Source organism: Akebia trifoliata, chromosome 3 (assembly GCF_017979445.1).
Source record: "Akebia trifoliata isolate Shusen 1 chromosome 3, ASM1797944v1, whole genome shotgun sequence".
Classification (NCBI taxonomy): domain Eukaryota; kingdom Viridiplantae; phylum Streptophyta; class Magnoliopsida; order Ranunculales; family Lardizabalaceae; genus Akebia; species Akebia trifoliata.
The window spans coordinates 59,404,404-59,432,171 of NC_141377.1; the positions used below are offsets into that span (position 1 = coordinate 59,404,404).

Genomic DNA, 27,768 nt, shown 5'->3' on the forward strand with positions numbered 1-27,768 from the left:
AACAAGAGTAAGGAGCGTGGAGGTTACTATACACTCTCCAACATGTGTCCAAGTCACCTCAGAGAAAAAAAAAGGTTATGGTTGACAATTGGTGACACGTTCTTTCATATTTTTCAAAATAATGATAGCCCCTTCACCTCCTGTATTCACTATAATAGATAAATGAAAAATAACTTAAATCCTTATTGTCTCTTCTCCAAACTAGTCATTTTCAAGTTCTTCAATATGATCATCATCATCATCATGTCCATATTTTCGTAAATATTATTGATACCCTTTAGACATGCTCCTATACATTTTTTTCTTCAATATTATTATTAAGATACCTCCTAATGTATTCAAACTGATAACATGATTCCCTTAACAAATCCGAAAAGAGTAGGATACATTCATCCTTTATTCATTTATTTATTATTTCATTGAAATATATTTTTAATTTCTTTCTTAGAAATGGATTTTTTTTTTCTTTAATAGATTTGTCACATGAGTTGTTGAGATTCGAGAATGACAAATGGTTTTTGCACTGAAGAGATTCATCAGCTCAATTTAACATACAAAATGGCCCCATGGCCGTTTATGTTGACTTTAATAAAGGGATCCATAAAGTAGGAAAACCAACTTTCCTGATAATCATGATCAGGACCATCATCATCAACACCATATCATCTTGCTCCACTAAAAATTCCAAGAGACGTTGGGTTATTTTTAGCCATTTTCCTATTATGTTTTCAGGAGTTGCATTCATTAATTAACATTCTCCACAATTATGAGGTTGCATGTTTTACTTGTAACGCAATAATCATTTAATTTCAAAAGAATTAATGTGTTGTTAGTAAAAGTTGGTGTGCCAATAGAATCTCTTGAAGAAGGGAATAAAAAAAAGGACAAGAAAAGAACTATCTTAGGTTCTGGAAAACCGTATAATGTCACAAAAGTGTTGAACATAACAGCAGACTGAGCCATACTACAAAATAATTAGGTCTACAAGTCAAGGAACTATACATACAAGTTTACATGTATCGGCCAAGGGCACACAGCTCATGGGTATGTATAAAAACACCACTATATATATATATATATATATATATATATATATATATATATATATATATATATCCTTCCATAGTGTATCACCAACATCAAAGGGCAGGACGCTTCCCAGATACTTCACTGTCAGCCAGAAAGAAAATAAAAAAACAGTTGCCTTCCATAAACACCATTAGTGAATTACGCCGATACCTTTCGTTACTGTACAATAAAACAACTCAGATTAAGCTCAATTAAAACAACTCATGTTAGGCCCAAAGAGAATTATGAGATTCATGCTTCTTGAATCATGAATCTTGAGATGGTGTACTCAAGAATGCTTTAGTCATTGAGTTTTCTTCACACATTGCAGAAGATAATGCATCATCTGAGTCCACCTTTATCTGTAATAATAATAAAAAAAGAGGTCTTACAATCAAACAATTGCAAAAGTTAAAATTTAACAATCCAACAGCTTTGAGCAATGGATGAAGCATACTAGTGTTAGATGTTTTAGCAAAGCTCCATGTAGTAGCCTTTTGAGTTTATCACTTTGATCAATCATGTGACCTGAGCCTCTCAAATCCTCGAGTTGGCACCACAAGCGCTCAATAGTTGTGTATGAGAACCAAACGGCAGACATCTTTTTCCTGTGAGTTATGTCAGCAGGCCTCTGCAAAAAGTCAAAAGACAAAGCTTTCTTCAGTAGCCTAGGGCATGGAACAAAGTAGATGACAAAAACACATATAAGAGCAAAGATAAATATATTGCAGGATCAGGAGTGGGAAACAAGAATTTTTAAGCCCACCACATTGCTTAGAACTTATTAGAAGTAATCACGAGTCCAATTTTCAGTTTTCATAGTAATTGTCTCTCTGATTTGCATTGGCCCAAAGCCAACATAGGAAGGGTTTGAAAGAACTGAATTACATCATCATCATCATTGTCATCATCAATGTGGGAACCAATTTTATCATTTGTAGGGATTAGCAAAACAAACTTAGAGATGGGGAGAATATCACCTTGAGATTCAAAATGATCCAACCCAAATACAATCCGACCCAAACCCGATCGTGAGTGGCATAGCATAAGAGGCTGACCCCCTATCCATGTGATAGGTGTCCCAGCCACAAGCACAGTGACCAACCCCCCTATGCAAGGGAAAGGTGGCCCGGGCCTAAGTAGTGGCCGACTTCCTCCCTCCCTCTCTCTTATAGAGATGAGGAAGGGCATAGCAAGAGACGAAATGCTTTGGGGAGTTGAAAATAAACATAAGATCTGGAGATTCCCGAATAGGTCGACCTTTCGAACTGCTGCTGAATCCATGGGAAGGCAAGAGACAACCTGGCTAACTGAAACATCTTAGTAGCCAGAGGAAAAGAAAGCAAAAGCGATTCCCGTAGTAGCGGCGAGCGAAATGGGAGCAGCCTAAACCGTGAAAACGGGGTTGTGGGAAAGCAATACAAGCGTCGTACTAAATAGTCCAATTTTTCCTCCACAGCAAGCAGCTAAAAGATCCACTACTTTAATCCATGTTTCAAAAATAAATAATTTTGTATCTACTTGTATAAAGGAAGGCGCAGATCTATGAATAGGAGATATTGTGCGAGTATCTATAGGACTTAAATTATCAATAGGCCCTCCAAGAATGTTGAAAATATGTCCGAGAGTCACTCCACCGACCAGAACACTTGGTGGAGCTCCTGTATCAATCTCTCTCTCATTAAAACATGGGTTACGACTTCTCCATCTAAACACTATCTTTCACGAACAAGGTTGTTAAAAACGCTAGGTGGGGCCTAAGTGGTGCACCTCCTAAGCGACAAAAAAAAAAATTAATGTCTAAATTTTGTATATATATTTCATGTAACTTATTATTATCAAGGTCATCCTTGTCAAAATGAATAAAATTACAATCCCATGACCCTATAACCACGCTAGTTTGGTTTTAGTTTCCTAAAATAAAATAAATATCTTATCATGTCATCTTCAAAATAGCCTTAGTTAATATTTAAATTACAAAAAGACCTTTAGAATCTATTAAATAATAAAATACGAAAATATAAGATTATCTACTTAAAAATTAATTTTTTGAAGTAATTTTAATTGTACATGAATCCTAAATTGTTTCATACATGAGCATTTGCAAATGCCACCTACTAGTTTTTTGAAAAATATTAACTAAGGCTATTTTGAAGATGACATGATAAATACTTGAGAAATCCCTTATGTTCTAAAATTGATTAAATTTCCTTTAAAACACAATTTATACAAATTATTATTTCATAAAGTATCATTTTAACCCCAGTTTTTGAAACCCCGCTTAAAGTGGGTAATGCCTTGGTGCTTGGATGGCCGAAGCGGGAAAAGCAGGGCTATGCGGGGTCTAGGTGGGGCTTTTGACAACAGAGCTTATGAACTAATCAACGAATGTTAAAGTGCATCGGAACAAGATCACACAAGGAGTAATACCACTCAAGTCAACTCAAAAGAAAAGGCTACTTTAAGGAAGACCACCCAGGTGGCAATCTCCAATAAAGTAAAGATGAGTTCATCTAATTATTATGGACTCGTGAACTATCAACTAAACCCACCCCAAAGGAACAACCCGAGCATAACGTGATTGAGTCAACCCGGGAAACTGAATCATTCCTGAGTTAGGACAGTTATAAAATTAAGACCACTCCTTACATCAATTACAAGTGTCATGGGTAATGCTCCTCATTTAATGCCATGGGCTCAACTCTTTAAAAGAGAAGAGCCCCCTCCATTTGGAGGGCCAAGACTCAAACCCTAAGACTTAGCATTCTTCTTTCTTCTTCTCTATACTCTACAACACTCAAGTTTACTTACTTAATCGTTGGATGCCCTTTGGTCGACACCACACCGGTATCATTTCAAGTTAAGCTGTCAGAAAAGACAATCGAAGATAAAACTGCACATTCGAGCCGGTGACTGGATAATGACATTAATTGCTACTAAAATCTCAAGGAGTGTGCAATCCGAAATATTGCCCGCAATCGTCATAAAAATTTGGGGGGTTAGCGAATCTTTTTTCTCAATTCGAATATGTATAAAGCTATATCTTTTATTAAATCAAGTTTGTCCATATCCAATCTCATTATATCACACCCCTTTTGGTTTTCCTCCAACTCTTTTAGAATCTTCACCTGGCACCTTCTTTCCAACTAAGGGTGTGATTGAAAAGTGAGTTCATTGTGAGAGCAGGACTTTCAAGTGTCGAACTTTTGAAGGTTGACGGTGAATGTTAATTATAATGTGAATGTCTAATTGTCTATTTGAATCACCTAAAAATGTCAATTTTATTAGAACTACCGGAAAAAAAAATAACGACAAATTTGAAGATTTCTCTTCATGAACTCTATGGGTTATTCCCAATCCAACAAAAATCAATAGGACACATAAATTTCACTAGTCACATTAACTAATATCACATTATCAACAAATAACTTACATGAAGAGACTTACTCCTGAATAGGAGCAATTCCTTCACATATAGCTAGTAACAACTCTTATACATATTCTTAAATATGTCAATCTATCCACTTGGATTCCTTACTTTCTCAATAGACCTATCAAACTAACTCCTTAGATTTTTCATATTTGTCTAATAATACAAATTACCCCCACCTTTACCTCAATGACAAAAAAATCAAATTAGTCAGCTAATTACTTTTCCTTTCTTTTTTTTTCATCTTTTTTCGCCACTATTTCCCATAACTTCATAATGTGGCAAATTTGATTCCCTGATAATGTTGCAAGTTTGTGTGTTTCTTTGTTCTTATATATGGGTACCACCATGGCATTAAATTAAACTTTGGTGTCTATTTAGGTTAGCCTGGAAATGAATTTTTTTATCAGTGTGGAAATTAATACTATTTTCATGGAAATGTCAAAAACAGAAATATTCAGAAAATTATCATTGAAACTATAAAAAATGACAAAACGCTCATTAAAACACACGCAAAAGGTATCAACATACAATAAACAATCATATGTAATGTGGAAATTAAGATAAAAAGCATTCCACTACACGCATGTGCAAGTATTTGAGTCCAACAGTGAAAAACAACAACATCCTATATCCTATGAGAGAAGCTTGGGTGCTCTTTTTTAGACTTTTTAGAATTTTGGGCTGCTTACCAAGGACAGTAAAGGATTTCTTCGGCTCTAGGATGCATTTTGGTTCATCTTTCAGATTGGCTAAGAGAATTCTTTGGTCTCTATTACCCTTTGCAGCTTGTTGGGGCCTTTGGAAAGAAAGAAACCAGCAGATTTTTGGAGCAAGAGCAGCAAATTTTGAAAATTTTATTGTGTCTATTAATGGTTTTCTGTTTTGAAGGCAAGTTTTTTTATGATTTCGTAGGAAGATGGGATTGGGTTTGTAAGCTCTGGTTTTTTTTTTTGGCTTTTTTCCTCGTATTTTGCTTGGTCACCTCAACCGCTATCAATACAATTTGCTATTACCGATAATAAAAAAAGTAATACATTCATGGATTATTATATTTTGTTTTAAAATATGTATAAATAAATTACAATGATGGTCCAAAAATATCTCGAAACAATCAATTTCATTATCTCGGGCCTGTAATACATAAGGATGTGGAGATTGAGGAAAGATAGTTTTATGAAGATTCTAGAGAAAGCTAAGTGGCAAGCAACAATCCATATTTACCAAGATGCTATCAAAGGAGGAAAAAAAAAAAAGAGAAAGGAAAGAGGAAAGAAGATAATAATTACCAGAGATGCAAAGGATTCTATGTACTCAAGCAACAGATTTGTAGCTTCTGTATAACGACCATAATCAACATATAGTCGAAATAAAGATGCAGGGTCTGATTCTTGGCCAGCCATCCCCCAAGTAGATGCTCTTTGACCACACTGTTACATTCCATGAGCATGCAAGTTAGATAATAGAGCATCCCCGGATATCATGATATTACTGACCAAAGAAAGACAAACATGTCATTGATCTGAACAACAGGTTGTTCATGATATCAACACTATTTTGAAAAAGTGAGAAAGAACGATCTGCGCTTCAAATTGGACTCAAATCTACTTGAATGTCCAGCAGCACAAAAACAAATAGTAAACTACAGAAATGAACCATCGAAATAGATATTTTCTTTTGAGTTTCATGGGCCCTTGTTCGATTTTACAATACCAATGTGGCTTTAATCATGGAACTGAAAATTTAAATTTAAAGTTGTTAGCAAAATACTAAAATGAGAAGTTACCTTGAACATATGAACCAGCCAGAGAGGCAATTCAATCTGAGAATCGGTTTGCAGAAGTTTTTCAGCAACAATTACTGGTAATCTTGGATGAAATTTCTTATACTTCTCCTGCAATTATATTCAGAAAATAGAGATTATCAGGTTCAAGAAACAAAGTATATCAGTATTTCCCTTAAGAAGTGGCTATTAGTAAGTATATCAGTATTCCCCCCAACGAGCATGCGGCAGAGAGTGATAAACCTGTACGACCCTTCTGAGCGAGCGGAGTGGGAATTCAGGTAAAATTCTCAGTACTCATCTAAAAATTGTTAATAGGCAATTTTCAGAGAACCTTACAATTTATTTTTATTTTTTAAAAAAGAGTAAATTTCCAATGCATTCATTTATGTGGGTATGTTTGGCATGGTACAATATTATCTATTATAATTTGCTTCTCAAGCTTTTCCTCAATTCTGTACCCCATGTAAAGAATCCTGGCAGTTGAGATGACCAGCCGAAGGCAAAACAAGGTAAAAAGAATACAACAAAAAGAGAAATGAAACAATACAAATCGGCCCAACTATTCCATGCTAATAATTGAATGAAGACTAGATCCTCATACATCCTCTACATTCCGAAAACACCTCAAAGGCCTTGCAGTTTCGCTCTTTTGAAATTTCCCACCATATTGCAAATCGTAAAAGCCCCCATAGAATTTCCCCTCGCTGAGAATGTGATGCAAACCTTTGCACATGTCAGTAACCAACCTAGGTAAGACCCAAGGAACACCAAACTGAAGGAAGATTAAAGGAAATAATAATCCAAGACAATCAATCTCCTAGATCTAAAATTATTGATTGTCAAATTTTGATGAGGGAAGCAATCTATAAAAAAAATTACCTCCGATGGAATCCTCGTCCCCAAACAAAAGAAGCATTTTTTTTTTTGCCACAAGTCACCTCCTTAGATCCTATGAATTTCCTCCACAATGTTTTTTGCTCTTCCCCAAACCTCTAGAACCATTTTCCCATGAAGTTCCAATTTGTCTCTTTAATCCTCCTAATTCTCATGCCTCCCCTAACCATGGTGGCGAATACATGGTCCTAATTCATCAAGTGAAACTTAAAATTACAATCCTTACCATGCCACAAGGAATTCTTAAGCATCAGACCTCATACTGCTTTCGTCTTACACGTAGCACCAAGGGAAGACCAAATTAGATTAATTGAAAAGAATCAACTGAACAACCCAAAGTGGTAACCAAATAACTAATATTGATAACCTTCCCCAAGGAAAAAATCTTGTTCTTCTCCATATTTATGCTGAGCCAAAAATTGATCCAACGAAGCAAAGAAGACTTCTAAGATTTATCATGGATTAAAGATACGGTTCATAAAAAATAATTTGTCATCCACAAAATGTAAAAGGGACATCAATAACCCATACCTCCAAATAGGCAAACCTTCAAGCATATTTAATTCCATGTCTTTGGACATCATTTCCAAGGCATTGGACATCATTCTCCCCAAACATTTCACTGCACTATAAAGAAAGGGGTATAACATAAGTCTCATTGTCTAAGACCTCTGAAAACTTTGAAAAATACAGTTGAGAACCCTCTTACTAATATCGAAAAGGATGAGGAAGAAACTTTGTTGTCCACCCTCCAAATCGATCAAAATCTCATTTTTTTATAGTACATGATTAAGAAACCTCCAACTAACATGATCGTACAACATTTCCATGTCGATCTGACAGACCCACTCTAGGCAAACATAATCTAAATCACGAATCGGTCATTACGTTTGCAATCAACAATTCCATTCAAAAACCAGTGTAGCCCATTGCTCTTAGGAGATATTGGGATCACAAAGCAATGATCTTAGTCATGAACTTGCAAATACTACTCACCAGACTATTGGTCTCAAATATGAGATGTCTTCAACTCCGTCCTTCACTGGAATTAGAGCAATGGAAGTGCGATTGGAGCTAATAATGCAAAAGAGACATCTCATAAAAGTCCCTCAATACCTTCATAAAATCACCAACAACAATCCCCCAAAACCTTTTGAAAAAATATATGGTGATCCCATTTGTGCCAAGACCTTATAACTTCCTCCTCTATTCCTCCCTCCAAGTCTCCAACCACTCAATTTTATCCTAATATATGATTCCCAATTAAAAAAAATTTATGACACCATTACATAAAATAGTCTTCATTATGTGTACTAGTATAGAATACCAAATTAACAGCTAATATATGAAGAGAGGAAAAAATTCACCTAATTTATTGCAAACCAAATTAGTTTGAAGAAAGCACAATCCACGGGGTGGGCTCGATAAACAATCTCCACATGCTCGCATGGTCTTTTGGTTTTTAAGTGGGATTATTACCATCGTCTTATTTGGGCCTCCCTTTGCGATATACAAAAGCCAAAATATATGGGACCTTGTTTTAAAAAAAGGTAAGGAGGTTGGACTTGTTGAAAGCTATTTACCTCTCAAAAAGAGGTAATTTGATTTTGATAAAGAACTCATTAGCAACTACTCTGATTAACTTTTTATCCCTATTCTCTATTCTAAGAAGTGTGGAAGCAAGGTTGGAAAAACTAATTAGAGACTTTCTTTAGAATGATAGGGAAGAAAACTGAAAGTATCATATTTTTTTAGGACTTTGTGCACTCATTGGGTTTTCCTTAAGTCTGTATAGTCAGTATTCCAAAGTTGGCAAGTCATTTTCACATAGAGAGATGATCTTGTGGGACTTCACACCTTTTTCAATTTGTAGGGAAACTCGAAAGGAAAGGAATAGAAGAATAATTGAAGGGAAAGAACAATCACTGCAGGAAACTATCATTAACATATTCGGATGGTGGTTCTTTTGTGCAAGTTATTTGATGAATTCAAAGGTATATTTTTTTAGGACTTAGCGTTTAAGTGAGACCTCAATTTCAAGTTTTTTTTTGTTAACCAAGCAGGTCTGAAAAGACTCTTTTACCAAAAAACACACATCTTTTTCCATTATTATATTAGTCTTAGATATCTATCAACTCCTCAAAAGATTAAACTTATACTAGAGTACTGTAGATTTTTATTTTTTTTGGTTAGGTAGGTCTCCTTGACCTCCCCTCCCCTATCTAACTTACCCCACCCCCCACCCAAAAAAAAAAAACACTCAATGAATGTGTTCACAATTTCACTTATATCTCAACTAGGTTGTATGAAGGTCTAGGAAATGCATATGCATATGAAAAGATATCCTAGAGTCTTACTTTCACTATTCTAATAGGGAGAAACTAGTAATGTTAAAACTAACTATATGCATATGCATATTCTTTAAAATAATTTGTTCTCTTGTATAATTGTATGCATCTAAATATATAGTACAAACCGACCCCACACGCTCCAGACCATAGCGCTCCAGACCCTAGGTATTCTTTAGAACACCCGTTCCCCTGCTCTATTTTACTGCAACTACAGTCTTGCAAAGAATAGAGAAGGATAATCCTCCTCCAGTATCAAATCCATAAAATCCCTCACCTTCCTATTCCTAACCATCAAGACATCTCCTGCAGATCCTTTGGCCAAAAAAGCATCTCACTCATATTCTCTAATTCCAAAACTCTCCCATATAATCTGGTCATTAACCATTCCAAGCTTTTTCTTCCTCAATCGGTTCCTTTCAAGCTTGGTTTCTCAATGAATCATATTGATTTCTTCCATTTCCTGGCCAAGGTGTAAGGCATCTCCTATCTTCCATTCCTAAGCCCCTGACATTCATGACATCATACAATAATCTTATAAACTCTACATAGTTGTCCAGCTTTTTTTGCATATAAAAATCAGATGTCATATGTTGTCTCAATTTTAAGATGTTGGTATATATTTTCAGTCAGATTTCTCACCATGGTAGCATCATTACCAGCCAAGATCAAAAAAATTCCATAAAAGAAAATTAAGATTCATCATAATGTGCATTCTCAAGACAAAGATAAATTCTAAAGGTAAGTCCATCCTATAAGCAGTTAAGCAAGCTTTTAGAAATGAAGAAAAGCAGAAAGTTTTTTTTTTTTTTTTGATAGATAAGAAAAGCATGTTAACAAACTGCAGTAGATACGCACAAGACACAGCTCAAGTGTTTCCCATTGGCTAACTCCCTTTGATAGATGAATTGAAGGACTTGTGTCAATCGCACCGTTGATAAATGATTCATTCCCTGATGATGTCAACAGCACACCATGCGTTCTGAAATCATTCCTGAATAACATGCCAATTAGACACTTTACATTTATTGGTCATTGAGCAATACATGCATTAAATGCAAAAGAGAGGAAAAAAAATTAGAACAAGAGGAAAACATTTATTGTACCCCATAGATGAGGATCCTACTCTATTTGGACAACATTTCAGTGATATAGCAACGAAGACTCGTTCAAGTTCCCTGCAAAAGGATCATATTATATCTTTCAAACATGACACATAGAAATACAGAAATAGATTAATATGTGAACAAATTATACAGAGCTCTAATATTAAGTGACACCTCTTCAATCCTGAACCCTTCCAAAACTGCAGAAGAACTGTAAATGCCATTTCGTATAAGTTTGCGTGGACCAATAGATCAACTAAATCTGATGGGGGCATTTGATTTTCTGAAAAGAAAAAAAATATAAAAATAAGGAAATGAAGACACTTTTAGGGTATGTTTGATTGCACATGGAAAATAGGGTGGAATATCAATTTCCATGGAAAATGACATTTTTCAAGTAAATTCATTTTCCACCTTAATCAAAAAGTCCACCAAAACATGGATTTCACTTTCCCACCCATATGGGTGGGAAAGTGAAATCCACCCAAATTTTCCATCCCCAATTCTTCCCCACTCATATCTTCTTCTTCCCTACCACACCACCGCCACCACCATCACACTAATCTCGCCGTCGTCACCATCTCCAGTCACCCTCTCTCTCTTCTTCTCCTTCTCCATCCCTCACCTCCTCCACCGCCACCACCACCACCACCACATTCTCCCTTCATCTTCATCATCATCTTCTTCCTCACTTACCTCCATCGCCGTCACCGTCACCATCGCCACCACCACCACCTCCGCATTCTCCCCTTTTCTTCCTCACTTACCTCCGTTGCCACCACCACCACCACCACATCCTCCCCCCTCCCTCTTCCTCCTCATCTTCTTCTTCCTCTCCCCCTCCTCTCATCTTCTTTCTCCTCCTACTCCTCTCCTTCTTCTTCTTCTTCTTTTTCCTCATAATTTTCCCATGATTTTATCCAAGTACAATCAAACAATAGAATTTGATTTTCCAACCCTACCTATTTTCCACCACTATTTTTCCATGGATTTCAAATTCCATGGAAAGTCACTTTCCATGCAATCAAACATATCTAAGCAATTGTCTACTTCAAAGCAAGTTGTGAATTGAGAGTTGGCAATGCTTGAAAAAGGTAAAGTACGGTGTCTTTTTGGTAATAATTGATTGAAGTTCTACTCCAAAGAAATGAAAATATATACAACCCACAAGAAGAAAAAAATTCGAAGTAACAAATTTACCTGTAAATTTCAATTTAACATTTGTTAGTGAAAGTAAATAATGTGCTGATGTTAGCACAAATTCATTTTCAAGCTTTTCGATATCAATACAATACTGCAACCTTGAAGATGGAACATCATTGCTAGCCAAAGCTGCAAAATAGACACCACATTATTAACTCCTGCAAACTACAAAAACATCCAAGACAAGAAAATATAGAATCACGCATTCAGCTAGTAGCTCGTATTTATGCTGATGCAAAGTAAGTCCTTGCAAATGAAAAGAACAATAAAAGAAGTATATCTTAGTCATCAAAACATGAAACACTTACAGTTCTCAATTTTTCGGGCCTTCTTATTTGGATAATGCTCATCCAGACCAGAGTAACCATCAGGCTGATGGTCTATCCAAGCATAAGCAGGATGAACAAGATTCAGAGCATTGATAGCAGCAGAGAGCCCATTGAGTCTCTCCTGCAGTGCCATGGAAAGATACTGGTGTTCTTTAAAGGCCACTTCACTTCTCAGACGAGCTGAATATTGATATATGTAACTCGCTGCTCTTCGCCAGTTGTGCCTATGCATTTCAAAAGCATAAAGCAATTTGTACGGATTCGGCTTTGCTGCAATATCTGAGCGCTCCGCCTGTTGGGTTCAGTGTATAGATGTAAATTAACTCCGAAGAAATTTAAAATAATCTAGGCAAGAGCAGTAGTACATCAAGTATATGTTAGAATAATTAGTAACTAGGATTTACCTTCCAAGCAAGCTCTTGCTCCACCTTTTCCATTAACCCGACAAAGGGTAGACCATCACAAAGAGTCTGCATCATAAAAAAAAGAGAAAAATTCTAGTTTTTTCGTAACCATGACAAACCAAAGGAAATTATTTGCACGCCGTCAAATTCCTACCATGAACCTATCCAAAAGAATTATCATATAAAATGGCACTGATAACAAAGCAGTGACGAAAAAGCATTGGGCCGAATGAAACATGTGTAAAATATTTGATGTTTATAGAAGAAAGCAATGAGTTGTCAGTATCATTCTATGGTCCTATTAGAACACCATCTGGCATGTATTAAATCTTTGTTACATTCACTCCTATTTAGCTCCAAAAGAAAACAAACTCCTAAGATGATAACTCCATGGGGAAAAGACTGAATACAATAGAAGGTGGTCAAAGAAGAACAGAGAAATGTTTAATCGATAACCTTAGTGGCACCACGCTCAGAAAGAACAATAATAAAGCGCCTCAGGCAGATGTATTTGCTGTCCTCATCTGGATTCGATATTATAGCACAATATGCATCATAATAGTGGTTAAGATCTAAAGTAAACTTGAAGACATTTGCCCATAGTCGTCCTCTAATAGTAGTTGCCGATTCATTAAGAGGATCTCCACCACTGTCATCATCTTTTGAACCACCGAGAACTTCATCAACCTGCTCAAGAGCAGCAAGTGCAAATTGGCAAGCACCTTCACTCATATTATATTGCTCAAAAGTTTGCATTGCCCATTGATAATAATAAAGCTTCCATGCTGATGTAGGGGCACAACCAGCTGAAAAAATAACTTTGAGTTAAAATGCTTGTGTATTGCAAACAATAACAATTGTTTGTAGCTGTACTCACCATAAACAGGATGCGGCAGGCTTAGGAAGGATAAACCCTGCAATGCCTGGGATGCTCCAAGTACAGATGAAGCTCTGAGTAGTACAAAATAGTAGTTTAGAATAGGAAATAGAAACCATGTAATACATACATTACATGCAAATGTATGCTTATGTAGACACCAACACAAATCAGGTCCTCTAGCACGATATCATTGTAAGGTTACATGCAAATGTGTGTTTATGCGGATACCCAGAGCAAAAGTCTCAGGGTCTGTTTGATTGCCGGCAAATGTTCTCTTGAGCAATTCATTTTGTCAAAAATTCCAGTGTCTGAGAAAAAAAAATTTCTCTGAAAAATGGAATAACAGCACCTGGATAAATGTGGGAATATGTATCGAAGAAGAATAGGATGCCAAAAAGAAAGCAAGAGATGATACCTGAAGAAACAGCGAACAGCTTCTTGAACTTTCCTTTCTTTTGGAATCCCTGGCAATCCACGTTGTGCCCGTGCAAGAAGGCAAAATCCAAGAATATGAAGGTGTGCACACCATTCCCCTTTAGTATTCTGAATACTCTGAGATGTCTTCTCTTTGCGTGAGTGCGCATCAATTATAGCAAATAGGTTCTTACAGCAGAAATGAAACCCAAATTCAGAAGTTGCAGAAAATGTAAATGTTAGTGTGTTAAAAAAGATAGAAGAAGAAATAAACCTCAACAGCTTCATATTGGCCATGTCTAAGTAGGATCATTGCAAGTTCTGTTGAGTGACTAAAGAAAGCAGAAGATTCTTCTCCAGTCCCACCCCAAATAATCCAACTGCTGAAGTTCCTTACTGAGCTAATAAAGTTGTTTGGACTAGGAAAAGATCTTGAAGAAAGGTGGGTCTGGTCTTCAGAGGAACTTCGGAAATTATGAATAAGTATACAGGCCAACGTGAAATCACAAGTGCCAATCTTTTCATTCCGTGATCTCATACCAGTGTTGCTATCTGGAAAGAATACTGAACACAATCAGAATCAAAACCAACCCAACGTGTAATAAATAAGAAGTGCTTCTTTGTATGTATGATATGGTACAAGAACAGGAATAACACCTTATACCAAGGATAAGATAACCAAGGCTAGAACCATATAAAACATAGTTTTTTTTTATAGGTATGGGGTTAGTGGTTAGCAAATGAAGTTGGGTTCAAAGGGGTTGGAACCTAGGACATGGGAACAGCACTTCACACGTCTTACCACTTAACTAAGTTGGCACTTCAAAACATAGTGATGCATCTTTCATTCATCATCATTACCAAAAGGGTAATTAGTAGAACAGTTCTCTATCCAAAATATATATATATATAGATATATATTCAGCATGAACTCACCAATGTGCAAAGATGAGAGTTGAGAACTGAAATCATCCAAGGCCGGTGACTCAGATGGTGTAGTTCCCAAGAAATGGAGGATAAGCCACTCTGTAAGAATTTCTTGAATCATCGGAACCAACTCAAGTTGTATCCTAGAGATATCATCATGCAACATATGGACCTGCAGACAATACACAAAAGAACTTTCAAAAGCACACTTTAGATTGCTAAAAAAAAAAAAGCTGAAATTATCACCCAAACTTAATAAAACAACAATGATGAATGAAAATTGAGAAAAGTCAAGCACCATAAAATAAAATAGCAAACAAGTACTAGAAATTCTACGTGTTGTTACATTAATGACATAATCATCCTCAAGTAGGAAGTACATAGATATGACTATTTATACAATAAAAATATCTAAAATTTCTACACTCAAGATCCAAACACATATGTGAGGTGAATGCATAAAAAGTCATATTAAGGTCACGATATATGTAACAGTCCCGAAACATTCCATGTTTCAAGATTGATGTTTAGTTCCGTCTCGGTCGAAATAGGAATGTCTTGTGAAATGGTACGTAATATGGGTGTCAATGGATAGTCGAAAATTTGAATCCAGATTCAAATTAATATTTTAATGAATGGTCAATTTCCGATATTCAAACACTTTTGGATACATATTCAAACATTTATATATTTTCTCTGATGATATCTAATTCATTATATAATAGAATTTTTTTTAATATATCATTCAAATAGTTTTTGAATACGGATTCAGTCAGTGAATCTTGAATCTTGCTACTTGAGCTTGGTGCAAGTGAGTTAAAGAGTAAAACATGTAGATAATGTAGCTAGATTGCAACAAAAAAAAAACCCTTCAAAGGGAGCTCAAATGAGAGTGGGGGTGATCTATGAAAACAGAAATAGATTCGTGTGTTATAGGTGATAATGAGTATTTATAAAAAGAAAAAAAAAATCAATTTTTTTGCTTAACGGTCAAAATTTGGACCATTGGGCAAATATCCCAACACATATGTATTTTTTTTTACAAGTTCAATTTTATTTGAAAAAATAGGAGGACGAGATGACCCCTTAAGTAGAGAGCAGAGGTTAAAGAAGAAAGAAACAACCGAAAAACAAAGGGAATACAACTGGCTAGGAACTATAAGAACATAAAGCATCCCATCTGAAGATACAGTCCTTAAAGAACATCCCTTTGAAATCTTATTTAATTTACACCAACAAAAAATCTTCCCCAAAATATCCGTGATCACGTCATTAGTTGGTTTTTTACTTCCTTGAAAGTCTTCTATTCCTCTCCTTCCAAAGACGTTAGCATATCGCAAAAGGCAGAATGGACCAAAGTAATTGTTTTTCTTTTAAAAAACACATTGAAACTTCACCCATGAAAGATAAGCAAACAAGATTGAGGAAAAATCCAATTCATTTGGAAAAGGACCAGGAAATATGTCCAAATCGTTGAAGAAAAGGAATAATGGATCAAAATATCACCCCCTCCCCTCCCTCCCCCTCCCCCTCCCCCTCCCCCTTTGTCTCACAAAGAGAACAGTAATTAGGACTAGGAATGCCTTGATTAATGACATTGTCCAAGGTTAGGATTCTCTTTAAAGAAATCAACCAAATGAGAAAGATACCTTGGACAAGACAAGGGAAGACCAAACGGATGACACCGGAAAATCAAAATCAAAACCATAAAGGGGCAATAATGTTGTATAACAAACACACTGACAAGCTTCTCTCCCTATGTCCACTTCGCTCCCTTCAACCATCCTTTGATGGTACAATTCGAATAGGGGTGAGATGGTCTAGGAGAGATGCTACCTCTTGAATCTTCCAATCATTAAAATCCATCCTAAAACACAGGTCCCAAGAGAATCCACTACCACTATGAATCAAATGATTCTCCACAACGCTATTATTTTTTTAAAGATACTGCATACAATTTGATGGAAACCGTGATGATAGTGGTGAGTCTCCACACCGACTATCTTCCCAAAATCAAGCATTATTTCCTCTCTCCACTATAAACTCGATCGCACTTTGGAACTAGGGCAACACTTTTAGAAAGCCCTTCCACAAGCTACAACCAAAAGATAATTTCGCCTTCTCATTTTTCCAATCGAATTTCTTCTCCCCATACTTTGCTTTGATAATATGTCTCTACAAACTCACTTCTTCCTCCCTAAAATGCCACAACTACTTGCCTAATAAAGCCCTATTTTTTCTTCTCAAGCCCCATTCCTCTTTGGAGAACAAATGAGCTTTCATTTTACCATATGATATTTTTGATTTCCATCCTTGCCGTTCCACAAAAAAGTCCCTCATGAATTTCTCGATGTTGGCCTCCACTCACCTAGGCATGGAGAATAGCAATAGAAAATAGAATGGAATACTAGGGTGCTTTCGAGCAAGATTAGCTTCCCCCCTTTGGACAAATATCTAACCTAAGCTTTCGCATATTTCATCACATCCTTACGTATGCGATGGCATAATGATATAATTGCATATGCCATGATGGCATATGAGATTATGTTATTCAAGTTGGCATATGCCATCTCTAATGACTTTCCCTTTGTCTCCCATATTTCTTCAAATTTGTTCATTTTTTTTATTTTATTTTTTGTAGTGTTACCACTCATCAATCTATGTCATGCTCATTCTATAAACTCGGTATTTTGACAGACAAATATTCAACTCTATAAAGTATGGTTCATCTTATTGTTGTCTAGACTTGTAAAATTTCCTTTTTAGTTCGAAGGGTACACATCAACTACATCACATTATATAAGTGCCCCTCCACTTTATCCACCCAACAATGATTTTATGGGGCACATCCTTGCCACTTTCTCCACCATTATTTATAATTAAAAATAAATAATAGAGGTGGTCTCTCAATATTTGCTCAACTACAATCTATAGTCAATTTATAGTTTCTTCATCTTGTACTTAGAATCCAACCATATCAATCTGTTTAACTGAAACCAGAGAAAAAAATATAACAGTCCCTTCATCATATCTAGTTGGAAAAATAATTGCAATCCATGAATTGAAAACTATTGCAGAAGAATCTTGATATACAAAATCAGAGTAATTAGACCTTGTCCAGCAGTGATGAGCAGTAAAAACTAGCGTCACACTACAAGTTATAATTTGAAAGCTCAAAAGTAGATAGAAAGGATTCACAATAGTCCCAATATCGGTTTTAAATCTTCACCAAGAACAAGTTGACTGGCACAAGATTGGTTTTATCCATGACACGCTTGTGTAACCTGAGCAAACTCAGACGAGTCAAACTAAATTTCGTTCTACTTGTTATTCTCCCCCTTGCCTTCGTGATTCAGGCCTAGATAATCAAAATTACCCAAGTCAACTCATTCTCATTCTCATTCCTTGCATGATTGAGCCCAGCGACCCAAAACTTCAAGCCATGGTCATGACAGCTCAATTGCAAAAAAGAGAAGCAATTGGATTGATACAGAGAAAAAATCGGCACTTCACCTTCATCAATATCTAATTGAATCAAGCAATGAACAACCTTAGCAATCGTAGATTTAAATTGGTGGGACGTTAGCGTTTCCTCAGAATCAGCTAGTTTTTCCCCTTTCCCATTACTAGATATATGTTTTTACGAATGAAAAAGGGTGTTGACAAATGCAAACTTATTCAAGTAAGAATGATTCCCTCACAGAAGTTTACACAAAAAGGATTTATGTCTACAGGACCAGAACTTCAAATTCTTAAGAAAGATTTTCCACAAAGATGGCTACTTATGTTCTCAGCAAACTCAAAATTAATGGGCTTAGAGAGCAGTGCCCCACTTGAATTGTAAAGGGAGAAAAGAAGCAGCTAAAAAATATCAATTCACGTGATGCAATCATATGCGCTTGCTACCAGTTGACAACTAGAAAAGTATCCATGCTCATTAAAACAAAATGATAATCGACATGGATGGTCAGACACACAGGTATTACTTGATGATTATATTATATCCGGCAAAACAAAATAATACCTGCCCACTGACATTCACCAGATAGCCTAGTAGCAGAAGTATGTCCAAGGCAGACTCAAACATAACTCTTGCAACTTGAGAAGTAGACTGAACCAATATGGAAGTATTGATACTAAAGCCTGCTTCTGAATCCAATCTTTGTATGCTTTTACGAGGGACAAGAAACTTCAGATAGTTCTCTATTACGTTCACAACTCTGCCCCATGTAGCAGCTTTATTGAACAAAGCATGAAGAGACCAGAGCATCTCAATTGAAAATTTTCTCTGATTTTTGTGCTCTGTTAGTTCTTTCTTCCAAGCAGTATCAGCTCCAAGTTGTGATATGTGCAGTGCTGCTACTGAAGAACTATATCCAGTTTCCAGAATTTTCAGCAAACAAGGGACAATTTCTTCAGATGAGATCATCATCGGTGCACAGACAAGAGATTCATAGAATAAAGCAGCAGCAGCTTTACCCAGTTGTTGGTTGATACTACTAATGCATCTTAACATCTCAAAAAGAATTTCACGATCAAGATCATTGTCAGGTAAATCCAAACCAGAGCTTACAAAATCACCAAATTCATCGAAAGAACCTGAAAATGAGTATGAAGGTATAAGTTAAACATATGCACAATGCCAAGTAGCAATATAAGGATCCACTCAAAACCAAGAACCTCAAGCCTACCATAGATAAGCAGCTCAATATCCTCCAAACAACGGAACAAAGATATCGAGTTTTTTCTGATTAAACCAACTGCGCCTGTTGAATTATCAACCAGCAAACCGTACGGCATATTGTTTTTACACCAATAATGGAAATAACGAGTGCAAAAGTTCTTCCAGCAATGAATCGCTGAAATTGGATTTTCAGCAACTCCCTGGAAAAAAATAAGCATCCAGTTCAAAGAGTAGTAGAGACCAACACCCAAATGGTGATGGTAATAACAAATAGCAGTAAAATTACCAATAACAGCATCAAAGTAATAAATGAATAATAAAGAAAGGTGGAGGGAGAAAGGGAAGAAGTTCCAACATAAAACCATACCTCACCCTCAATAAGCGAAACAATTTCCTTCTTTAGACCATCAATAGTTAAGGATTGGAATTCAGAATCAGTCCAGTGCTTGTTGTAATCTTGTATAGTTGCGCGCAAAGTAACATTTTGATGAACCCCAGGATGAAGCAACCTACGTAAGAAAATTGCAGATAAAAAAGGGACAACCTGATCCTGCAAAGCAATGAAATTGCTTCAAAAGTAAGCTACATGCCTCCAACATAAGAGATCCACTTGAATGACAAAAGAATGTACGATATGGTGACACATGCAAAGCAAAAAAAAAAACTATCTAGAAAAATAAACAATGTTAAGAGCAGATTATAATGATATCAAATCACAATTCTCAAAAAGGCCAATCTCCACTTTTTCTCAAATAAAATCACAATTGAAACCAAAACGAGAATGATGCCAAGGGAAACTTTGTCCTTTCAATAGGCCAACCCTAAGGTAGGTACTTTCCAAAATGTTCTCTCCTTTGACAACATCTATAATTAATTAAATACATTGGGGATGGGTGGGGGGAATAATCATTCATTTTTTCCACCATCCATCCATGTCTTCTTCTTCTTCAAACCCAAACCAATTTAAGGGGAGAGCTAGAGGCAATGGGAGAGAATTAACTTGAAATAGACAGGTGATGAAGACGATGAACTCCTCAACTGCTAAAGTTATCAATATAGACCCTCAAATGAGACTCGATTGAATATCATGGCTGGACTCTTCAATGATTAACAATTACTCCAATAAACCCAAAGAATGTGTATTAGGCATTGTTGTGCATTGGAAATAGCCTTTACCTTCCCTTTTCTGTTATGATAAAACTTCCTACCCAATCCTTACCAGTTACCACCTTCCCCCCACCCACACAGACAAATAAAAAAGGAAAGAGAGACAGAGAAGTAATGACAACCAATATAACTATGAAAAACGTCAGTGGCCAAAAGGAAATATAATAAAAATAATCCAACTACCTTCACTGAAGAAAATAATGAAAGGCTGGTCCAGATCAGATCATCCGAAGAATGTTCATAACCTTGAAATAGCTGATCAGCAACAAAGGACTCTTGCAAACCATAACTGTGTACTTCTTTCCTGACAATGAAGTTTCAGATGGATAAGTAAGCTAGAACAATCAGCTCTTTTGAAAACATCTCTATTACGAGCAACAGAAAGTTGAGAAAAGCAAATGGAACCTTAAGTGTGGATTTAATTAATAGGACTAGAACCTACAGATCAAAGATAACCAACACCCTAACTCCAAGTAAACCAGATGTGTTCAACTTGAGCACAGTGCTAAAACAAGATGGTGAGAAAAAGAAAAGTTGAGAGTACCATGTCAAAAGCACCAGTGTCAAAACAAAATGGTAAGAAAATTAGAACAAATGGTATTTCATATTTTTTCTATTTTAATAAGCAACCAAATTTTTTTGAAGTGCCATAGAAATTAGCAATTGAATCCCACACAAATAGCATTGCTCTTAATAAAAAGAGATTATTTTTCGGTCCAGATTCTATTTCAGGTTGTACACAAGGTTCCTGAAGGCTACTGGATGAGAGTGAGACACAGATTTCAATGCAAACAAATCTAACTATAAAGAGCGTCCAAGAAGAAATCAGATTCCACAGTTGGTAACGAGGACAGGGAACCATGAAAGCATGAACAGAAGCATAAATTAGTATGACTAAACGAAGGTTATTGCTCTAAGGACCAGTTTTCACAGCAAATAGTTTTGATTTGACTTAATAGAGTTGTACATATGCTATGTCTGCACACAAAACAACAATGAACACTAAAACTGGCCACTTTCATGAAGTTCCATGCAAGACTAATTGTTTTTATGTTCTCCTTCACAATTAAAAACATGACATAAGAAGAAAAGTGTAATTAAGATCATTGCAACTATTTTAAACTTGAACACTACTAAGAAATATGGTAAACTTGATATCTTCAAGAAATATGGTCACTGCATTACCAATCAAGTTGCCATACTTACACATTAACATCGTTATGGGAAATGTCGTACAACACTAGCCCATCTTCTTTAAGTATCCAAAGCTTTTTTGAAGTAATTTTTAGGTCAATAAATCCCCCCTGTTTGCAAACCAAGTACTGCCATGTTAGTAAATTAACTGAAATAAAGAGTTAACCTTATTCTCCAATTAGGGATGTTAATAGATCAGCTTCACGCTGGGCTGAGCTATGCCCAAGCCTGGCCCAGGATGATTTCAGCTAAGCCCAAGGCCAGTCCAGCATGCTTAAATGCAAGACATTTCAAGCCCATCCTGGACCATTTACAAGTGGGCCTTAAAAATAAGACCTTTCCCAACCCATCTGGCATATAAATACATACCAGCCCAGGACCATACCAGTCAGGCCTATTTGCCCATCAGGTCATCCTGGCCCATTAACTCTCCTACTTATAGAAAAATGGTATCCAGAGTATGGATAATCGCTTACCTCCTCCAAAGGGATATTTTGCATTGAAAGACCCGGCACCAAACTGATCCTGTCCCCCACATTGAAACGGAAGCTACAAATTGTAATTATCTCCATATCAACCTCCTTCAAAATTGCACCAAGAAATTAGCTATTATCACCATAAACCATGTGAGCATAATAAGTTCAAGAATAGCTTAGATAACTACACTAGAGTCAAATTATCAGGGTTCTACTTGTTTGCCATTTGTTAGTAAATAAACTCCTTTAAGCCAACTAAAAATAAAAAAGCAACCCAAGTAAATGGTTCCTTTCTAAACCAATTCGTGACATAGTTTCCTTCGTAAAGAAGATCTTACTTGATTTCAACATAAATGGAGCATTTACACACAATGTGAGATACCTACACTTGTATCAGATTATTAGGTTTCTACATATCTGCCCTTGTAAATGAATAAACTCCTTCAGCTTACAATTGATGACAGTTCAACAGTTTCACTCGGTAAGAAGTGGATCAAGACATAAGAACACCCACCTTTGAGCATCTGTCACAGTACTAATTAGTATTAACTGTAGACATGGACACAAGCATCGTGTGTTGAAATGGATAAGGTATCTCGTACATGGAAACTCCCAAAATCTAGAAAGGTGTATGTATCTATGTATTTACAAGGAGAATTCCACAATATAACACATTCCTATAAGTTCAGAGAGAGTTTCACCCATGGTTTAAAGTTCCATACCATCTCGGAATCTCTCAGCCGAGACCATAATGAAATATTAACAAATTCTCTAAAATCCAATGGGAATAAACAATGAAAGGAAATATTTTTCATCATAAGCCAGTTTAAATTGAAGTTTCATAAGATTCTAAAACAAGTAAAAAAGCCACCTTCTTTATAACTTACCTTCAACCTTAACCACAAAATTATCAAAGATGCACATTTGGGATTAAAATAATCACCTTCCACAACCTCTCTAATCCCCTCCTCTTTGTGTCTCCACTTTTTCCAAAAGGAAAATGGACTCATCTCATGGTGGTTCATTACACATCGTCATCTCTTGTCCACCAATATAAAGGTGAAGACAATGAAGGATCAAAGGGATTTTTATAAATTAAAAAAAACGTTTCTCAATATCCTACAGCTGACATGTTCAATTTCCTGATGTTGTATTGGAAACAAGGATCTTTTAACTTACTGGTTTCCATTTTTTGTCATGAATAGTTTCTCACATCACATGGATAAGGGAAGATGAGGATATTCTTGTCCACAAAAATGCAAGTACTGATATAAATTATCCTAGTTAAATCATGTAAAGTTGGCCCTAAATTGATAATAGGGCCCATTATCACGAATGAAAATGCAATAAAGACAACAAGAAAATCAGGATGCTACAGAATATTGTTCACAAAGTGATGTAGGATATCTACAACTCTAAGTAATTTTCTAATTCTATTAGGTTTTATTTCTATTTCTATTTCTAGTAGGATTTGTATTTCATAGTTATGTTAGGAGTACAATTCCTTATTAGTTTTTAATTTGTTTTTATTATTTAGACTATAATTAGAAGGGCTTAGAAGTCTCCAATTTGAGTTATAATAGGATTAAAGAGTTAGTATTATATTATAGATAGGTTAGGAATATTAATTTTTAGTATTTTAGTGGGATTACAAATTGTTATGATGGAGTTATTTATATAAGGAGCTCCAAATCCGAAAATCAATCAATCCAATTATCTTTTCTCTTTTAATTACTTTTTAGCTATATACTTTATTTTCTTTCAAGTTATTGTTTATTGATTAATTGAATCTATTGATTCAAATTGATTTTGAGTGTTCTATTGAACATAACTTATCGAATCTATTGATTCACATGCTTCCGCTACATCACAAAGGAAGAAGTAATATTGAGAAATGAGGAATAGTTGCAGTCTCTGGAGAAGCATACCGGACTGCTGTATAAGATTGCTAGAGAAATTAGACATGTATCATGATTAGCATCACCCACCCATAGCTTTGATATTGTACCTCCTGAAAGTAAAAAATTAGAGCAAAATTCAAAAAAGTATTATCCTGCAAACATTTATTTCAAACAATAAAAGGTCTCAACCAATAACATCACTAGAAATTAAAATCGATTTAATGAGCTTGAAAGAAAGTCCACTTGGGATTTGACAATAAAGAGATCAATCTATTTGGGACTAGAGATAAAGGAGATCAAACTATAAAAAAAATTGCATACAGATATAAGGATGATGGAAATTGCCTGTCGATGTTGGAATGCCAATGGTATGATTGAGAACCCTAGTATGACCTAGAAGATCCCATACTTGTAAGCTCCCATCAAGATGAACCGCAAAAAGCAATTTCCTTGCGTGTACCTCTGATATTACCAAATCTTGTATTGGACTGATTGTCCTACCCCTACATGACATGTTACAGGGCAATTGTGTAGATAGAAAGGAGAAATAAGGCACCACAAGAAAAATATGGTTCATAATTAGATAATAGCATTGTAAATGACAATAAGAGCTTATTAGCAAATCAACGCATTGCAAAACGAAAAACATAACAACAAGAAACAACATATAGGGTTGTTAGCTACCTTCCAAAAAAAATATACGGTTGTTACTTAGCAGGTCAGGTCAACCCGTTAGCTTAATGTATAATTTTTTTTATTTTTTATTTTTTTTTATACCTTGGGTATCTAGGCCTCTTAGAGCACCCGACTGATCCCATGGGGTACACATGTCATCCCTTCCACATGTACTAGGATAAATCCCAAAGGGGTGACCTCGAGTTAGCTTATCGTATAATACCCAATCTAGCTCAAGTTTGGGTATGCATCTTGAGTATCTAGTGCAAAGTCTACAAGGAATTTTCTTTGAAGACTTCCTAAAAAAGTACAATAGTAGAAGTATGATTCAATAGGGTATTGAAGGCTTCAATCAACTAGGCTCAACATGTTAAATTTTGGTGTCGATGTGTACTTCAAACAATCTGGAAATGAAAACATTCCATATAAATATTTCAATAAGTGTGGAAATTGATACAACATTCGTGGATATTAAAAAAATTATTAAGAAGTTTTCATTAAAGTTATAGAAATGGTAAAATAGACATGAAAACACTCTAATAATTCATTAAAGTATGATAAGCAACCGTATGGAATACGGACATGAAGAAAAATGATTTTCTTCTACACATCAATGCAAGTATCCAAGAACCCAATAGCCAAAATCAACTATGTTCTACACGAAAATGAGAATAATAACGTCATGCTTGACTTCATGCACCTTAATTGTAATTACTTTCTTAAAAAATCAATTATAATTACAATATTTATGATTTTTCTCGTAAAGTTTAGGAGATATAACATTTCTATTTCTTTTCCATATATATTGTGTTTTCCTAGTTTTGTGCTTAAGTTGCTCCATGACGGGCATTCCAATGGCATGATTGATAGCAAAAGAATTTTGTGGAAGCTTACTTCCTTCAGTGTGTGTTTGGGGCCTCTAGAAGCAGAAGAATTACAACGTCTAATTACAATTACCTGGATACCCGAACAACAACCAATCTGTTTTGATACCCATATTTGTTGTCCTAAAATTTCTACAACAATAACTTTAAGGAAGAGAAACAATGCAATAGGAAGCTAAAATATACTCAAATACAAATTAGATAATTCTACCAAAAAATACCTTTCCATGAGTCTCCAGAAGCGACCGATTCCAACATCACCTCGCAGCTCATGCAAGAAACCTTTTCATTACAATAGAAAATGGAAAAATATCATATACAACACACAATCACAGCAAGAACAGAAAAAATGTTCAAGTTCCTAATTAAAATAGTACTAATAAACACACATACTATATAATGTCGCCTTAATACATGCATATCACAACTAATATGCACACACACACACGCACACAACTAATGAACATTGAAGCATAGCATAGCATACCTGGTTCACTTTTATCAAGTACACCAAGTTGGAAACAAGTAATGGATCCATCATGTCGCCCAACAACTAAACATCCCATTGTTGCTGCCACACTTGTTATTGTTACAGGTTGTGTTAAAGTTTGCAAATTGAACTCTATAAGCTCATTTTGTGGGAAGATGGAGCAAGATGCATAATCACAAACATGTTTCAAGCGGAAAAGATAAGCAACTCCCGAAAGCGTAAATGCGTAAAGCAGATATGGGTTCCCAACACTAGTTGGAATCTGAAAAAGAAAATTGAACACACTTGAGTTGAACAACCAGCAAGAGAGTTTCAACAATACAATTCAAGGTTTAAACAATTATATTATATTGTAACGAACCTCATCTTTGCAAAGAAAAGCAAATGGAGAGAGTTCATCCTGGAATATGAGACGTAATCCGATCCTAGGAAATTCTTGACAAGCAGAGAGTTCCAATAATTCAAGTACATTAGGTAGATTCTTGTGGATTCTCCTGTGTCATGGGAACGAATTAAATTCCAAGAAATAGTAGAACCAAAAATCTGATAAATTAACACAACTGTAAATGTACCCTAATTTCAAAGTGCTTAATTAATCGAAGTGACAGAAAGTTAAAAGTACCAGATGAGATAGGTGGGAGGATCTCCGATTATATGGCAAAAGGAGGCATCCTTTGTGAGGGGAGCGAAGGGATACTGCTGCAGAGATGAATCTGAAGAAGAAGAAGAAGGGACGGATACTTGAATCCACTTCACTGTGTCGCTGCCAGTGACGGGAACCTCCATCCCAGCCATTGATCGACTCCCCATTTCTGTCTTGCTTGTTTGTTTGTTGGTTGCTTGTTAGGGCGTGAGGAGAGAGACACACAATCAGTCTCAACTCACAAAGAGGAAATCTCTCTCGTCTTATGTTTTCTTTTCGCTGTTGTTTTGAACCTTAAAAAGTTTGAGCAAAGAGCGGTGTCCGCTTCTTTTTGAACTGGAAGGGCAACCTCTTCACCCTCTACTTCTAGTTATTGTGAGCCCATTATTTGATATGGTGCTAACCTAGGTATAATTCTTATAACATTTTGGCGGTATTTAAATATTTAGAATATTCTCAAATATTTAATTTTAATTATTAGATTTTAATTTTATTAATAAATGAAAATTAATAATTAAACTCCTCGTCTAACCATTACCAAGTACAAATAAATAACTTAGACTCTCCATCTTCCTTCTTTTGTTCTCTCTCTTTTCCTGTTTTTCCTAACGACAAGGTGTCCAGATCCTTGTTAGCAATTTAGAATTCGGCAAAAATTTGTTTCGTGAAAAATTCAAGTTCTATTCGATTTTGTATTGTAAAACTTCAGTCAAAAATTCGATAAATGAAAAATATGCAACATATGCTTCATACATGTATTATCCATTTCATTTCAAAATTTTGAAAACAAAAAATTCGGACATATGATAATGATGATGATGATGAAATTAGTAATGTTAATGGTGATGGTAATAATGATGGTGGT

General features: G+C 35.6%; 1 protein-coding gene across 3 annotated transcripts; it reads right to left on the reverse strand.

The window, feature by feature from the left end:
- Positions 1 to 873: 873 nt before the first annotated feature.
- On the reverse strand, positions 874 to 27,289 carry SAR1 (SUPPRESSOR OF AUXIN RESISTANCE1). Of its 3 annotated transcripts, none has more exons than XM_086437488.1 (27): positions 26,883 to 27,287; positions 26,622 to 26,754; positions 26,258 to 26,522; positions 25,992 to 26,052; positions 24,557 to 24,714; positions 24,239 to 24,321; positions 22,311 to 22,415; positions 21,847 to 21,944; positions 20,824 to 20,944; positions 19,841 to 20,023; positions 19,481 to 19,673; positions 18,814 to 19,388; positions 14,799 to 14,961; positions 14,137 to 14,426; positions 13,864 to 14,051; positions 13,446 to 13,519; positions 13,025 to 13,374; positions 12,569 to 12,634; positions 12,144 to 12,456; positions 11,833 to 11,964; positions 10,807 to 10,915; positions 10,633 to 10,704; positions 10,385 to 10,520; positions 6,285 to 6,392; positions 5,788 to 5,928; positions 1,526 to 1,699; positions 874 to 1,430 (listed from the first exon to the last, which is right to left on the reverse strand). In XM_086437488.1, the coding sequence occupies exons 1-27, from the start codon at positions 27,068 to 27,070 to the stop codon at positions 1,335 to 1,337; spliced, it is 4,575 nt and encodes a 1,524-aa protein (XP_086293614.1). In that variant the 5' UTR covers positions 27,071 to 27,287; the 3' UTR covers positions 874 to 1,334. The 3 variants fall into 3 exon arrangements, with proteins under 3 accessions (XP_086293614.1, XP_086293615.1, XP_086293616.1); XM_086437489.1 differs by having other exon boundaries at positions 14,137 to 14,414; positions 26,883 to 27,286; XM_086437490.1 differs by lacking the exons at positions 874 to 1,430; positions 1,526 to 1,699; positions 5,788 to 5,928 and adding an exon at positions 7,710 to 7,805 and having other exon boundaries at positions 26,883 to 27,289.
- Between the last annotated feature and the right edge of the window lie 479 nt (positions 27,290 to 27,768).

What these genes read in the sequence shown, in the direction of transcription:
- SAR1 (XM_086437488.1), bottom strand. Translation starts at nt 27,070, where the DNA reads ATGGGGAGTCGATCAATGGCTGGGATGGAGGTTCCCGTCACTGGCAGC. An exon ending in CATTATTTTCTTCAGTGAAG is followed by an intron (nt 20,024 to 20,823) that starts GTAGTTGGATTA and finishes ATTGCTTTGCAG; the next exon opens with GATCAGGTTGTCCCTTTTTT. An exon ending in TATTGAGCTGCTTATCTATG is followed by an intron (nt 19,389 to 19,480) that starts GTAGGCTTGAGG and finishes ACTCATTTTCAG; the next exon opens with GTTCTTTCGATGAATTTGGT.